General features: G+C 44.7%; 1 protein-coding gene across 2 annotated transcripts in view; it reads left to right on the top strand.

The window, feature by feature from the left end:
- The window catches only part of LOC123759585 (major facilitator superfamily domain-containing protein 6), a 58,831-nt gene extending 53,111 nt beyond the window's left edge, over positions 1-5,720 (top strand). For both annotated transcript variants that reach the window (XM_045744694.2, XM_045744693.2), the window contains exon 11: positions 5,124-5,720. In XM_045744694.2, the coding sequence (XP_045600650.2) occupies positions 5,124-5,305 (182 nt within the window). In that variant the 3' untranslated portion in view covers positions 5,306-5,720. The remainder of the gene's footprint in view (positions 1-5,123) is intronic.
- Positions 5,721-17,187: the final 11,467 nt, after the last annotated feature.

Below are 17,187 nucleotides of genomic sequence, written 5' to 3'. Positions count from 1 at the left end.
GAGACTCGGGCGATCTCGGGAATTTCCCCTTCCAGAGTTGTGACGGAGGCACTTGAGCCTGTTCCTCCAGCCATGTTGTATGAGTCTGCCAGTGGGCTCCCTTACTTAGTGTTTATCCGGCTGCCCCGGCTTTTTCTTGTGAGGCTGGGGCATGGGGGGGACGGCTCAGCCCTGGGGCCTGCTGTGGAAGTTCCCGGGCTGACTTGGGGGGCCTCGGGCCCCGTTGGACCCTGCTGGGGTTTTTCTACCCTCTGATCGGAGCTTGCGGTTATGCGGAGTGGGGGCTTTTACTTTCCCCCCTCTGCGTACGAGTTTTTGTGCGTCGGCCTCTCCCCGGGTTCGATTCCGTCGGTCCCGTCCTATCGGTGGGTATTCTTCTCCGTTTTCTCACCCTTCTCTGGAACAGGACTTCTCCATCATGTCGGGGTCATGTTCTCCTCGTATCGGGGTTCTGCATGACCTTTGGTCTCGGGTGCGACTGTGTCTTTGAGCCTTCGTGATTTTGTGCTTGCTTCGGTAGGATCTCGAAGGTTCTGGAAGGTCTTCGATTCTTCTGGTATTATTGGAACGTCTGTCGTCTTCTGGTGAGGCTTGCCTCCAGTTCTTTCTCGGACTTGTTGGTCCTCTTCCATGCTTCTTCTTGGTTTTCGGTACTGTCTCATTCTTTTGTAATTATATCTTCTCTCCGTGCTCTGTCTCGGCACTGCTAATATTCCTTGTTGGTGCTCTCCTCGCCGGGCGGGTTGTGCGGTTCGGACCTCATGCGTCCTGCTCATGTGCTGTGGGTGGTTTTTTTATGGACGGTGTACACAAGTGTGGTGTTCGGCGTCCTTTTTCCTTCAGGTACTTCGCCTCCTGCTCCTCTTATCTCTCCTTTCCAGGCCCCGTAGATACTGGGGGTGATCTAGATTACCGATATGAGGACGACGCTTAGTTTTTCTCTGCATACGGGTGTGGGGCGCCGCATTCGCCTCTACCCTTCTCTTCTGCACGTGCGGCTCTGACCTAATTCCACTAGCGGTGCTCCCGAAATATTATCGGTTACGATGTGTACGGGACACGTTAGTGCCCACGTTCTGTAGGCGAGTTTATGCAGCCGGGCGTCTCTTTCGGTCAGGTGCTGGTTCATAGTTTTTGGATGAGTGTTGGGGATTGGTTGTGGTGTTTGGCCCATTGCGTGCTTCTTCCTGTGGCCTTCCATGTTCATCTGTGCTATTTGTTACATGGTGGGGCACGGCCCCGTCTTTCGTGGTCTTAACTTTGACACTCATCCCTTGAGCGTTGTGCAGTGCCTAGCTGAGCCCTTCCATATACATTGGCTTCTCTGTGTGTAGTAGGTCATGACTCTTTTTCAGTCCCACTTGCTGCCTGTCTTCTTCGTTCCTCATCTTCCTTTTACACTCTTGTCCCTAGCTGCTGGTGCTTGGGCTGTTTTTCTGGTCTTTTTCTTGCATTTTTCCATTTTTTTTCATTCTCTCCTACACATTGTTGTGTGTTTTAGTATGTGCTTCTTGGCTCTACTAATGCTAGGTTGGACTTTGTCCATACATGGTTTCCTACTTTTTGCACTGCCCCCGTGTTCGGTTCTGGTCCTGAGTTTTCATCTTCACCTTGTTTGGCACTTCCAGCTTCTGGGTTGCCCTGTATGTACGTGATTGTAGCTTCCATTTTTCATCTCCTGCTCCTGGTACAAGAACAACAGGTACAACAGGTACTCTGAGAGAGAACTCCATCAACATCAGAGGCCCGAGACTGTTCAATACGCTTCCACTACACATAAGGGGTATAACTGGCCGACCCCTCACAGTGTTCAAGAGAGAACTGGATAAGCACTTCCAAAGGATACCTGATCAACCAGGCTGTGACTCATACGTCAGGCTGCGAGCAGCCGCGTCTAACAGCCTGGTTGATCAGTCCAGCAACCAGGAGGCCTGGTCGACAACCGGGCCGCGGGGACACTAAGCCCTGGAAGCACCTCAAGGTAACCTGCTGTTTCTTTTCGTTGGGCTGGGAGGTGCGAGGTTTCAGCCCCTGGCTCCGGCCTTTTTGTTTGTGTTCTTTTTCGGGCAGTGCATTTTTGTTTTCGTGTGGTTCACATCCTGGTTTGTTCTCCTCATATCTTCCTCGGTATTGGGTGCATCATTCTGCCCTGCTGGAGCTGTGTTCGCCGCTCCTGTGGGTTGTGGTGTTCCTGCTTTTCGCTTTGTGTTTCAGTTCGCGGTGCTCGCTTCCTCGTTGGCCTTGACCTGGGTCCCTGGCTTTTCGTTTTTCATAGCAAATTTTGTCCTTCCTGTTTGTGGCGTCTGCGTCTCAGAGTTTTTTCTGCTGGCGACTTCTGGTTGTCATCCATTGTCGGACTTGTTGGTCCTTCAGGGGTCCCCAGGGGTTCCTCCTGGATGAGGCTTTCTGCTCGCCTGGGTTGGTTCTTTCCCGGCTTGCCGGGTTTGGGTTCCAGATTTCCTGGTTTGCCCTGCCAGTTGGTATTTTCATGATCTCATGGTGTCACTTCTCATGAGTCTCGCGTTAGAACCACAGTGTTTCCGATCTTCTGGCGAGCTCGCTAACATTGGGAAGTTTTTTGTATGGCAGATGTTCCAACTGGTTCCTTGCTGGCTTGGATTTCCAGCTCTGCCTGCTCGGTGTTCGCACCCGAGGTTTTCCTGTGGCTCCGCTTCTTCCTATACTTGATTGGTCCGTGGCGGGGCTAATTCGGTTCTGCCTCGAGTCTCGCAATTTGTTGGTGATCGGGTGGCTTTGTTGTTGGTGTCCCACCTGTGTGCTTCGTTTCGGCGGCGGTATTTTTTTTTTTTTTTTTTTGTGGTCCTTCCTTTTTCTTTTTGTCCCTTAGTAGGTTTGCTGCGTTTTGTTGGCGTGGTCTTGTCCTTCTCTTGTGGCGGTTCAGGGACTGTCATCTTGCCACATACGGTTGTCTAGTTTTATGTGGCGCTGGCGGAGCTGCTTCAGGTTGCTTTGGTTTTGGTGTTTCCTCTGCACCAGTTCGCGAGCTGTGTCTGGCGTGGTTTACCTCTGGCCTGCTCTTGCGCTGCTTGAGTTGTCCTGCTTCTTGGATTGGGTGCTCTCTTTTCTTCTCTTCTCCTCTGTTGTGGCCCCTTCGGTTCTGGTTTGTTTTCTGAGGCTCTTTCTTGTTGGCGTTGGCCTCTGGGGGTCGGGTTGGGGTGCTTCATGCTCTCCTCCGGTGCCAGGGTTTCAGGTCTTTTGGTTCTCCTGATAGGTTTGTTTGCTTGCAGGCCATCTCCTTTTCTGGCGAAGACTGACACGGCTGCTTTCTGGAGGGGTCCTTGGGTTGCCAATGCTTGGTTAGTCTGGCCGGGGGGTGCATCATGTGTTGTTCGGTTACAACGTTTCGCTGTTCTTTGCGTACCACGGCTGCCGTGACCGGGAGTCACGCTTTGGGTTGTTCCGGTTTCCCTTCCCTGTTCCAGGGTGCAGTTCTCAGGTCGTTTGCGGGGTAGTTTGGTCCTGCCAGCCTGCTGTCTCTCCCCGTGCCCACGTCGTTCGTAGGTGGGCTGTTCGTTTCTTCGTTGATGTTCGTGGGCCTTGTCGGGCCTGTGTGGCCTTGGGTTGGCAGTTGCTGTCTTTTGTCTCTTCTTCGCGTTGGAGTGTGTGCGACTTCCACCTCCCGGGTTAGGTCCCTCTTGTTTTTGTCTTTGGGTAGGTAGCTCTGGGGAGCTGACGGGGCTCCCTCCCAGAAAACCAGTGTTAAATGTAATGAAACGCCATTTTCTGGGTGAGACCTGGAGGCTCCCCGACAACCCTCCCTCCCTCCAGTCAGTGTTTTTTCACGTGTTTTTGATATCCAACCTCAAAACTGGGGTGTGGATGGCCGGGGCAAGGGTCTGGGGCTCCCCCTTCCCCCTCACGGGGAGGGGGGAGCTGCACAGTTGGTGGCGCGATAACATGTGACATCATATTCGTTTGCTCATTTCTGTTTGGGGCGTTCTATCCACTTTTTCGGCTTTTTGTAGCAATTTTTACCAGAATACGGGTTTGATTTGGGACGCCTACCTTTCTGGGTGCCTAACCTGGTCGATGGCAAACATAGAATGCTTCCAACCACACTGGGATTTCTATAGGCCATTGCTCCTCGTGCCTCTGTGAGGGGGGCCAGGTTCTGGCTCGTGGTCCCCGGTAAGCCCACAGATCTCCATACACATGACTGATGCCAAAGCCTGACATTAGCATACCAGCCTGAATAGCTCTGGGGATCCTCTGGGTCTCACCCAGAAAATGGCATTTCATTACATTCAATGCTGTGTTTTTTTGTTTTTGTTTTTAGATGACACTAAAACTACAATAAATTATTGATTAGCCTTCCAGTGAGTATTGGACACAATATGATTGTCAGAGGTGTTGACTGACGTTCTGTGGAAGAGACCTATACCTTGGACCCTCCCTCTTCTGCCCTATACTGTACATTAACTCGGGCCCTTTTTTTGTCACTGACCTGTGGGCCTCATTTACCGAGCACTGTTGTGAGGAGGACATCTCGTAAATCGAGCCTTGAATGAAATGAAAGGCACTTTTCTGATTGGGTGTGGGGTGGGGAGGCAGCAAGAGAGAGCTTCTTGTCCTTGCACTGTTTCCTCCTTCCCCATGGAGTGGTGGAGTTCATTTTGGGCAGTGCATGAGTGAGGATTGGTTAGTTGGATCCTCAGGAGATATGGTCAGCCCCAGCTTGTTTGGTCTTTGCATCGAGGCAACAAGTGTTTTTACCCAATTTCTTTTGGTCTCTAATTTCTTTCAAGTGGTTGCTTCATTTTGATTTTTTGCACTTAAGCTTTCTAGTGGTTTTTTTTTTTTTTTTTTTAATCCTCGATCTAATCCTCGGCTTCTTTAGCCTCATAGAGCGAGTCAGATTCTGATACTATCTGGCGGCAGGTCATGGTTGATCTCGGAGGCCTGGTATATTTCCCCAAGCTACCATGGCTTGATCAGTTCATAGTATCAGGGAGTTTCAGTTGGACCAGCCAAAAAAATACATTTCGTTACATTCAGTGCTGTATTCAGCGTCGTCCTACGTCTTGCTACATCTATTGACTGATTCATAGTCATCAAAATATTTACATACACAATGCTTACCTTTAGTATTATTGCCTTTGCAGAACCTGGAATGATAAGGGGACTAAGAGACAATGGAGAGGTAGAAGAGAACCTGGAAAAGATGGTTTTAAATGGGAACAGGTCATTTGAAAATAGGGATAAGAGCACAGCAGCAGCAGGGAATGATGAGGAGTTGGTGGAACTTCAGTCAGAGAAGATCCATGACCACTTAGACCAAATATAATGAGTGCCATAAACCTACATTTCATTACTGTGACATCACAAGCTTTTGTCCAATTCCAGTTTAGTTGATTGTGGGATAACCTTGTATTAAAAATGTGTCAAATGTTTGACAATTAAAAAATTTCTTATAACAGTGCACCATTACACTTTTGTTCCAATTTTATATTTATATGTCCTGTATGCATACATGTGTGTATACGTATACAGTATATATTATTTATTTATTTACAGTATTTATTGTTATTGTACTTAGATGGCTATTGATGCTAGAATGCTGTAGCTGGCAAGTAGGTTATACAATTGCACTTCTTTTATCTGATTCGCAATTAAAGTGCTCTTGCCCCATGTTGAAATTTTGACAATGATACAAAAGTGCCATTGACCAGAAAAATATATTAAAAAGTAGACAAAAAAAATCATGAGTTTGTTAGTTTGCCTTTTGTCAAGAATCATAATAAAGGTTAGGCTGGTAAGGCTGAGAATGTTCTAAATGGAGAAAAGTATTAAAATGAAATATCATGATAGTTGAGCAAAATAATGAAAAATATAATTATCACGAAGATATGAAATAAATGGGGAAGACGGGTGTTGAGGAAAAAACACTGATATCATGATTAATTTTAGCAATACTGCAAAGAAAGTTGGGAACACAACAGCCAGAACTGACTGACACATTACAACTTAAAGTTAATGTGGTGCAGGTAATTAGCTAAGTGAAGTTACAGGATGAGAACTACGCTTGCGGTGTCCGGTCTCCCCAGCACTCTTGTCATATAACACTTTGAAATTACTGACGGTTTTGGCCTTCACCACCTTCTCACCTAACTTGTTCCAATCTGTTTACAAAGGTGAATTTTCTTATATTTCTCAGACAGCTTTGTTTCGTTAATTTAAATCTATGATCTCTTGTTCTTGAAGTTCTGGGTCTTAGGAATTCTTCCCTATCAATCTTATCAATTCCTGTTATTTTTTTGTATGTAGTGATCATATCGCCTCTTTTTCTGCTATCTTCCAGTTTTTACATATTTAATGCCTCTAACCTCTCCTCTTAGCTCTTGTCTTTCAGTTCTGGGAGCCACTTAGTGGCATGTCGTTGCACCTTTTCCAGTTTGTTGATGTGCTTCTTAAGATATGGGCACCATACAACCACTGCATATTCCAGTTTTAACAGGTGTAGTAATTGCTACAGTACATCTGTAATGTGGTGCATGTGTGTATTAATTGCTACAGTGTACTCGCCTAGTTGTGCTTGCGGGGGTTGAGCTCTGGCTCTTTGGTCCCGCCTCTCAACTGTCAATCAACAGGTGTACAGGTTCCTGAGCCTATTGGGCTCTATCATATCTACACTTGAAACTGTGTATGGAGTCAGCCTCTACCACATCACTTCCTAATGCATTCCATTTGTCAACCACTCTGACACTAAAAAAGTTCTTTCTAATATCTCTGTGGCTCATTTGGGCACTCAGTTTCCACCTGTGTCCCCTAGTGCGTGTGCCCCTTGTGTTAAACAGCCTGTCTTTATCAACCCTGTCAATTCCCTTGAGGATCTTGAATGTGGTGATCATGTCCCCCCTAACTCCTCTGTCTTTCAACGAAGTGAGATTTAATTCCCGTAGTCTCTCCTCGTAGCTCATACCTCTCAGCTCGGGTACTAGTCTGGTGGCAAACCTTTGAACCTTTTCCATTTTAGTCTTATGCTTGACTAGATATGGACTCCATGCTGGTGCCGCATACTCCAGGATTGGTCTGACATATGTGGTATATAATGTTCTGAAAGATTCCTTACACAAGTTTCTAAAGGCTGTTCTTATGTTAGCCAACCTGGCATATGCTGCTGCTGTTATCCTCTTGATATGAGCATCAGGGGACAGGTCTGGCGTGATATCAACCCCCAGGTCTTTCTCTCTCTCGGACTCTTGAAGTATTTCATCTCCCAAGTGATACCTTGTATCTGGTCTCCTGCTTCCTACCCCTATCTTCATTACATTACATTTGCTTGGATTAAACTCTAACAGCCATTTGTTCGACCATTCCTGCAACTTGTCCAGGTCTTCTTGAAGCCTCAAGCTGTCCTCCTCTGTCTTAATCCTTCTCATAATTTTGGCGTCGTCAGCAAACATTGAGAGGAATGAGTCTATACCCTCTGGGAGATCATTTACGTATATCAGAAACAGGATAGGTCCAAGTACAGAGCCCTGTGGGACTCCACTGGTGACTTCACGCCAGTCTGAGGTCTCACCCCTCACTGTAACTCTGCTTCCTATTGTTTAGGTACTCCCTTATCCACTGGAGCGCCCTACCAGTTACTCCTGCCTGTTTCTCTAGCTTATGCATCAACCTTTTATGGGGTACTGTGTCAAAGGCTTTCCGACAGTCCAAAAAAATGCAGTCCGCCCACCCTTCTCTTTCTTGTTTAATCTTTGTCACCTGATCGTAGAATTCTATCAATCCTGTAAGGCAAGATTTACCCTCCCTGAACCCATGTTGATGGGTTGTCATGAAGTCTCTTCTCTCCAGATGTGTTACTAGGTTTTTTCTCACAATCTTCTCCATCACCTTGCATGGTATACAAGTTAAGGACACTGGCCTGTAGTTCAGTGCCTCTTGTCTGTCACCCTTTTTGTATATTGGTACTACATTAGCAGTCTTCCATATTTTTGGTAGGTCCCCCGTTTCCAGTGACCTACTATATACTATGGAGAGTGGTAGGCAAAGTGCTCCTGCACACTCTTTCAATACCCGTGGCGAGATTCCATCCGGCCCAACAGCTTTTCTCACATCCAGCTCCAATAGGTGCTTCTTGACCTCATCTCTTGTAATTTCGAACCTATCCAAGGTCACCTGGTTTGCTGCCACCTCTTCTAGCGCCGTGACATCTCCCTGTTCTATTGTAAAGACCTCCTGGAACCTTTTGTTGAGTTCTTCACACACCTCTTTGTCATTCTCTGTGTACCTGTCCTCGCCCACCCTAAGTTTCATCACCTGTTCCTTCACTGTTGTCTTCCTCCTGATGTGACTGTGCAGTAGCTTGGGTTCGGTCTTGTGTCTATAATGTGGTGGAGGTGTAGTAATTACTACATTGTGTAAATTCTGATTCAGTATGCCCGGATACAGATGACAGTAGACTAGAAAGTGTAAAAGGACAGCACTGGCAGCTTGATAGGGGCAGACACTACATCAGTCTCCGATAGGGAGTCATACCAGAAGGACAGACATGTGCAAATTTTATGTAAAGGGCATTTGCAGACATAGATATTCTGGAAATGGAAAGGGATTAGAATGCAGCTACTATCATCCCAGAACATGTTGAAATATGCTTAGGAAAGGAAAGTGTCAATTTAGATCAATATGTTGGTTTTTCCATCCCGACATGTACAAAACCTCACTCGAGGACAGAAAATGCTATGACCTCAGCTGCCCCCACTTTCACATGAAAGGCACGGAATGCTACATAAAGAGTGGCAAGCAAGATAATGATTTGGAGAAAACTCAAATAGTTTTTATACCTAGATGAAAGAGATTTCAAAAGGGGGAACAGTGAGAGAATGTATTAAACTGGATGAAAGACACACTTGCATACCAGAATCACAGATACAATTACTCACCACAACAGCTACAACTACGACAGGCAACAACCCTACAACAGTCAGTACTGGTCAGAACAAATTTGTTATGTCCATGCAAAATCGACCTGCCAGAAAAGTCTCCCAGTCAAACTACCCCAAATAGAGCAACCTCGTTCATCTTTGCTAACATACAAGGACTAAAAACGAGCAAAAATCAACGTACTGTTCATAAATGGCCTCCTCACCGAGTCAAATGCAGTATTTGGAGCTTTCACAGAAACCTCCATGCAGGGGAATTCTTGGACAGTGAGTTCTGGATACCAGGATATAATCTATACAGATGTGATAGGGTAAATAGGTCACATGGAGGAGTGAGTGTGTAATAGGGAAGACCTTGTATGCTTAGAGCTCCTCAACTCTACAAATTAGGTGGTAGAGGTACTGGGAGTAAAAATAGAGAAAATAAACTTGGTTATTATTCTAGTATTTAAACCGCCAGATGCAACTGCTGAGGAATTCACATTACAGATAAACAAAATAAAAAATAACCTTGATAATTTGGCAAACCTAATAGTGAAATCTTGGTTTACGACTGCCCTACCTTATGATTTTTTATGGTATATGACATCAAATTCACTGTAAAATTTGAATTGGTGTACAATATTTGCCTTGGAACACAATTTGTCTGTTAATACCTGTATGGGTTGAGCTAGCACATTGTTCTGCTGGGCGCAGCAAGGGCGAGGCACACTTAGTGTTTACAAGTGTTTTCCCCCTAGAGTGATGACCGTGCTTGAATTCTTTGTAAAGAATTTCATTTTTGGTTTCTGAAGATAAAGGTTATTATATATCACGCCATGGGTCCCAAGAAAGTTGGTGGTAAAGTTTAATCGAAGAAAATAGTTGAGGATGACAATAGAGGATAAACAAGAGATGTGATGTCTTACTACAGACAATTGTTAAGACGTAGGAAAAACCAGTGTCTATAGACAGGTTCTTGGACAAAGAATCGGTGAGCCACAACCAGGTCCTAGTGGTATACCTTCAAAATGTAGGGGAGAGACAGTACCCCAGAAATGGCATCAGTGCCTGATGTTATAATGGAAGGGGACTCCCCTTCCAAACACTAACACCTCTCCTCTTTCTCCCCCCCCCCCTCCTCACTGTCTTCTATATGCCAACAAGAGTCCTCAATATAGGTAAGGTACCTGTACAGTATAGCAAAAAATATGAGTAGTATTCTGTATAAAATGTATTTTTAAGTTAATATTTTTGGGTTTGTGAAATGGATTAATTCAATTTACATTATTTCTTATGGAAAATTTGATTTGTTTTGTGATTTTTTGGTGTATGATCCTTTTCTTGGAGCAGATTACAATCATAAATGAAGGTACCACTGTATCTGATACTATCTTCCTAGGTAACTTCAACCTGCCTAGTCTAAGATGGCGAATAAGAAACAATAATATTATACCAGAAAATCTATCTGGACACAGCCAACCACAGATTAGAGAATTACTTAGATTCTGTGACAAATTTTCACTCAACCAGCAGATATCAGAGCTAACTAGAAACAAAAATATTTTAGATCTGGTCTTCACAAACAATGAAGACATAATCAGGGACATTACGATCTCAGTTACTGTACCACAGGCTCATTAAAATGTAATGAGCATCAATAATCAGAATAGACCTAAAACATGATCAAGCAAGAGGGGTTATTCGGTAAATTCAATTTTAATAATTAAAGGATAGGCTGGGAGAAAATAAACAGGGAACTTAAAAACATTCAATGGGAAACTGTTTTAAGTACAGTACTGTAATAAAAATCCTACACAAGGAATAGAAAAACTGACTTCTGAAGCATATAAAGTCTGTCTGAAACATGTTCCTTTGAGGAAAGCCAGAAAGAGATCGATGTAGAAAGAGAATGCTGACAACACTACAAAAGAAGATAAATAATAACTGAAATGCTTAAGCAGACACGACTTTCCCTACAAAGAAAGAATAATTTAAATGAAGATTGAAGAAATCGTGCAGAGACTGAAACATTCATGTCAGATAGAAGAAAGGCAACTAGAACAAAAAGCAGTTCAAGAAATAGAGAAAGTCAAAATATTTCTTCACATATGCAAAATCAAAAGCAAAAATCACTGCCAATATTGGGCCTATTCATACGAATGAAGGTTCATACACTGATGATGACAAAAGAAATTAGTGAAATCCTAAAAAGCAGTATGAGGATATGTTTAGCACTCTAATAAACAGGATTAAAGTGGAAGATCTGGACAAATTTTGTTTTGCGTGATAAACGAACCCCCTGTAAATATCAACATGAGTGTGGCAGATTTTGAAAGAGAAATTGACAACATGTCCATGCACTCAGCCCAAGGTCCAGACTCTTGGAGTTCAATATTTATAAAGAAATGCAAAGTGCCAGTAGCACAGGCATTCAGTATAGTGCTGGTGTTGTTGATTTAGGGGCGACGACGATCATGGGATCGGATGTGCCCCGGCGTACCCGGTAAGGGTTAATCGCGAAGCCTGGAAAGGTGAAACGCCAAGCCAAATTGCGAAACAAGTGACGCCAATCACTGGAAACTAATATGGCATGCAGCAAAGAAACGCAGACAGGCAAATGATTGGGGGAGCCTCAGGAGTCCCTCAGGGTGACAAGCTCCAGCCCCGCCCCACACAGAGAACACTGGGTACCAAAACCAAAAACTCGGCCCCCAACTAAAACGCAAAAGTTATCCAGTGTCCTCTGGCAGAGCAGAAGCCAGCTGCCCATCACAGCTGAGGGCACACCAAGACCCACCAAACCCCGGCACCTCTCGGCCAAGCCGACCCCCGAACACCGTTACCCCGCCAGGAGAACCAGCCAGAACATGTAAAAAAAAAGATCTATCAACAATCCTGTGACCCATGGCGATATGTGCACCAGACGTCATTCAACCGGACAGCTGAATAGGGATGCCAAACAGCAGTAGTAAAGCCAAAACGCGAAAACAGAACGTGGTCAGGCGGAGGAGGTATCCAGACGTCCGCTCGTCATCAAGGTTAAACCAGGAGCTCGGTATAGTATGGAGGAAGAGCTTTGACACAGGGGAGATACCAGATGCACTTAAATCAGCAGACATAGCCCCTCTACGCAAGGGAGGGACCAAAGCATTGGCAAAGAATTATAGGACAGTTGCACCTACATGGTATACATGGACTATACAGATGTGGTATACACAGACTTTGCAAAGGCATTCGATAAATGTGACCATGGAGTGATAGCACACAAAATGAGGTCAATGAGAATAACTGGTAAATCATGACGGTGGATTCTCAATTTTCTGTCGAACAGTACACAAAGAGTAACGGTCAACCAAATAAAATAGTCCAAACGCAGTTAAAACCTCTGTACCTCAGGGTACAGTCCTTGCGCCACTGCTTTTCCCTATTCCCATATCAGATATAGACAAAAATACAAGTCATTGCTTTGTATTATTCTTTGCAGATGATACAAAAATTGGCATGAAACGTACCTCTGCTGAAGACATTGAAAAACTACAAGCAGATATGGTATTAATAAAGTTTTTGACTGGGCAGCAGAAAATAACATGATGTTTAACAGTGATAAATTCCAGTTACTCAGATACGGTAAAAATGAGGACCTTAAATTAAACATAATACAGGGTACAAAACACAATCAAATATGCCCATAGTAGGAAAACAGCATGTAAAGGATTTGGGAATAATGATGTTTGATGACAAACATTTAAGGAGTATAACCAAGCAAATATTGTGTCAGCCAGAAAAATGATAGGATGGATTACGAGAACTTTCAAATCCAGGGGTCCCATCACAATGGTCATAGCATTCAACTCACTTGTGCTGTCCTGTCTTGAGTTCTGCCCAGTACTCGCTTTCCCCTTCAGGGCAGAAGAGGGAATACAAAGAACATATGCGGTATACATAGATGCAATAAAGCCCCTAAAATATTGGGATCTGTTCAAAGCTCTCCAAATGTACTCACTATAATAATAATAATAATAATAATAATAATAATAATAATAATTTATTTAGGAAAAGTACATACATAGTTGCAGAGTTACAGTACAAACATTGTTTGATTTAAAGATATAGGTAGTACATACAATACCTAAAGCCACAAGTATGCAGAGCATTTCGGGCACTAGAAAGAAGATGTGAGAGATATCAGATAATATACACGTGGAAAATAGTGGAGGGCCAGATCCCAAATCTACACAGTAAAATAACAACATACAGTACTGGAGTGAATGATATGGAAGAAAATGCAGAATAGAACCAGTGAAGAGCAGGGGTGCCATTGTTCCCTGATATATATCAAGGAACACTGTTTAAACATCAGAGGTCCATGGTTACATACAGTACTCCCAGCAAGTATAAGAAACACTGCCGGAACAACCGTGGATGTCAAGAGAAAACAGGATAGTTTTCGTCAAGAAGTGCCGGACCAACCGGGCTGTGGTGGATTTGTGGGCCTGCAGGCTGCTCCAAAGCAATAGCCTGTTGGACCAAACTCACAAGTCAAGCCTGACCTCAGGCTGGGCTTGGGGAGTAGAAGAATTCCCAGAACCCCATCAAGCAGGTGTCTGTAATGTGGTACAGGTGTAAGAATAACTATAGTGCATCTGTATTCACCTAGTTGTGCTTGCGGGGGATGAGCTTTGGCTCTTTGGTCCTGCCTCTTAACTATCAATCAACTGGTGTACAGGTTCCTGAGCCTACTGGGCTCTTTCAAATCTACATTTGAAACTGTGTATGGAGTCAGCTTCCACCACATCACTACTTAGTGCATTCCATTTGTTAACTACGCTGGCACTTAAGAAATTCTTTCTAATGTCTCTGTGGCTTATTTGGGTACTATTTGGGTACATGTTCCACCCATATTAAATAGTTTGTCTTTGTCCACTTTGTCAATTTCCCTGAGTGTTTTGTTGGTGGTTATCATGTCTTCCCTTACTCTTCTGTCATCCAGGGACATGAGGTTTAGCCCTCTTAGCCTTGCCTTGTAGCTCAGATCTCTCAGTTCTGGGACTAGTCTGGTGGCATATCTGAATCTCCTCTAACTTTGTCTTGTGTTTAACTAGGTATGGACTCCGGACTGGAGCTGCATACTCCAGGATTGGTCTGACATAAGTGGTGCATAAGGTCCTGAATGATTCCTTACACTAGTTTCTAAAGGCAGTTCTTACGTTGGCCAATCTAGCATATGCCGCTGATGATATCCTTTTGATGTGGGTTTCTGGGGACAAGTTTTGTTTTGATATCAACCCCGAGATCGTTCTCTCTATTTGACTCTTGTAGGATTTCATCTCCCAGGTGGTACCTTGTGTTCAGCCTCCTGCTTCCTTTGCCTAATTTCATTACTTTACACTTTCTTGAGTTGAACTTCAGTAGCTATTTTCTAGACCATTTCCCCAGTTTATCTAGGTCATCCTGTAGTCTGTCTATCTTCATCCGTCTTGATTCTTCTCATAATTTTTGCATCATCAGCAAACATCGAGAGGAATGAGTCTATACCCTCTGGAAGATCGTTCACATATATTAGAAACAGGATGGGTCCAAGTACTGAGCCCTGTGGGACTCTGCTGGTGACATCTCGCCACTCTGATGTCTCCCCCCTCACCGTTACTCGCTGTTTCCTGTTGCTTAAGTACTCCCTTATCCACTGGAGCACCTTCCCTTTTACTCCTGCCTGTTGCTCCAACTTTTTTAACAGCCTTTTATGGGGTACTGTGTCAAAGGCTTTTTGGCAATCCAGGAAAATGCAATCGGCCCACCCTTCTCTTTCCTGCCTAATTTTCGTTGCCTGGTCATAAAATTCTATTAAACCTGTGAGGCACGATTTACCATCTCCGAACCCATGTTGGTGGTGCGTTATAAAGTTATTTCCCTCCAGATGCTCTACGAGCCTTTTCCTCACGATCTTCTCCATCACCTTGCATGGTATACAAGTTAAGGAAACTGGCCTGTAATTTAGTGCCTCTTGCCTGTCACCCTTTTTGTATATTGGGACCACGTTAGCTGTCTTCCAACTTTCTGGTAAGTCTCCTGTTTCCAGTGACCTGTTATACACCATAGAGAGTGGCACACTTAGTGCTTCTGCACCTTCCTTTAGTATCCATGGTGAGATTCTATCAGGTGAAGTAGTGGTGTGGTGCAGGTGAAGTAATTGCTACAGTGTAATGTGGTGCAGGTGAAGTAATTGCTACAGTGTGAAATGTGGTGCAGGTGTAGTAATTGCTACAGTGTGAAATGTGGTGCAGGTGTAGTAATTGCTACAGTGTGAAATGTGATGCAGGTGTAGTAACTGCTACAGTGTGAAATGTGATGCAGGTGTAGTAACTGCTACAGTGCATCTGTAATTTAGTGCAGGTGTATGCTGGACTATCGTGTGTGTGTGTGTGTGTGTGCATTTTTATTGTAACACGGTTGGATGCATGTAAAATCCCTTTGCTCTGGTTATATACAGGTTCGCTTGTATATGCTGATCTACTTATTGTTGATCCTTTTCAACCAAGGAAAAAAACACAAAATTACCTGATCCAACAGTCACGGCTGCCTTGAGATGGTTTCGGGGCTTATCGTCCCCGCGGCCCGGTCCTCGACCAGGCCTCCTAGAGCATGACTGTGCTTTATCTAGGACAGCGGAGCATGAACTGGCTCAAGACAATATGTAGGAATAGGGAAAGAAACATTCACAATAGAAGGCAACGATGTTGGGGCACAAGATGGTGCTCCAAAAATGAGCCAGGACAGAAGCGACATGACCACTGTCACACAGAGGACAAATGACGGAGAGAATGTTAGAAAGACGGCCAAGTCACCTCATATTGTCAATGTAAACAAGTAGTAAATGATTCACATCCTGACTCCAATAAAAGCTAGCCGTACAGAATACTTAAATGCTCCTGATGTTGATACACTTGCCATCCTGCTAAAATACTCACCTATTTGTGCTTGCGGGGGTTGAGCTTTGGCTCTTTGGTCTCGCCTCTCAACTGTCAATCAACTGGTAATAGGGAATAGGAATAGGGAGACTGCTATGTACTATGTGAAAAGAAGGGTTTTAAACTAAGGCAAAACCAGCTACACAGGAGCCTGAAAAAAGACTCTGGCCTACACAGATCCACAACCAACCCTCAACACAAGCAACCAGGTAGACTGATAGAAATAACCAAAGCGAACTCCACCAGTTAGTAAAAAGCCTCCATCACAATCCGGAAAAAGAGGCAGCTGATCAATTCCAAGCTATACATAAGAAATAGTCAACTATTTCTGCAACTCCTACATCCTTCCCACCTGCCTCTTACACTGTATTTCACATCTGTTACACCTCCCCTCAACTTACCGCCTGTCACATCACTTCCTTCACAATAAGACCCCCCCCCCCACACACTGCCTGTCGCATTACCTCTTCATTCACAATCACTCCCCACCGCCTGTCACATCACGTCATTCGCAATCACTTCCCCTCCCACCGCCTATCACATCACTGCATTCACAACTCAACCCCCAGCCCTTCCTAAGCTGAGATCGGTAGTGGAGACCCAGCATCCCCATCCTGCAGTGTTGACTAACAACCAGCCACACCTTACCCACAACACACAAGACGAAGCTGGAAAAAGTTCAGAGGTATGCCACTAGGTTAGTCCCAGAACTAAGAGGCATGAGTTATGAGGACAGACTACGTGAACTGCACCTCACGTTGCTGGAAGACAGAAGAGCTAGGGGAGACATGATCACCACATACAAAATTCTCGGGGGAATTGACAGGGTGGATAAGGATGGATTATTTAACACGGGTGGCACACGCACAAGGGAACACAGGTGGAAGCTGAGTACCCAAATGAGCCACAGAGACATTAGAAAGAACTTTTTCAATGTCAGAGTAGTTAGTAAATGGAATGCACTAGGAAGTGATGTGATGGAGGCTGACTCCATACACAATTTCAGATGTAGATATGACAGAGCTCAGTAGGCTCAGGAATCTGTACATTAGTTGATTGACGGTTGAGAGGCGGGACCAAAGAGCCAGAGCTCAACCCCCGCAAACACAACTAGGTGAGTACAACTAGGTGAGTACCAACGTGTCCAGCAACACCCCATAAACACCACTACCAGCCAAGCAGACACAATGGCTCCTGGAGTCATTTATTTTAAGGCTTCAGGCACAACTACAAGCACCTGACTGGGACAGATCGAGGGTGATGCTGCAAGATATTACTGGGGCCATCCAGGCCCACTTCCGCATCCTGTGGCGCACTTCCACCACCACCAC

This window comes from Procambarus clarkii, chromosome 8, assembly GCF_040958095.1.
Source record: "Procambarus clarkii isolate CNS0578487 chromosome 8, FALCON_Pclarkii_2.0, whole genome shotgun sequence".
NCBI classification, from domain to species: Eukaryota; Metazoa; Arthropoda; class Malacostraca; order Decapoda; family Cambaridae; genus Procambarus; species Procambarus clarkii.
This window is presented reverse-complemented; position numbering and strand designations above follow the sequence as displayed.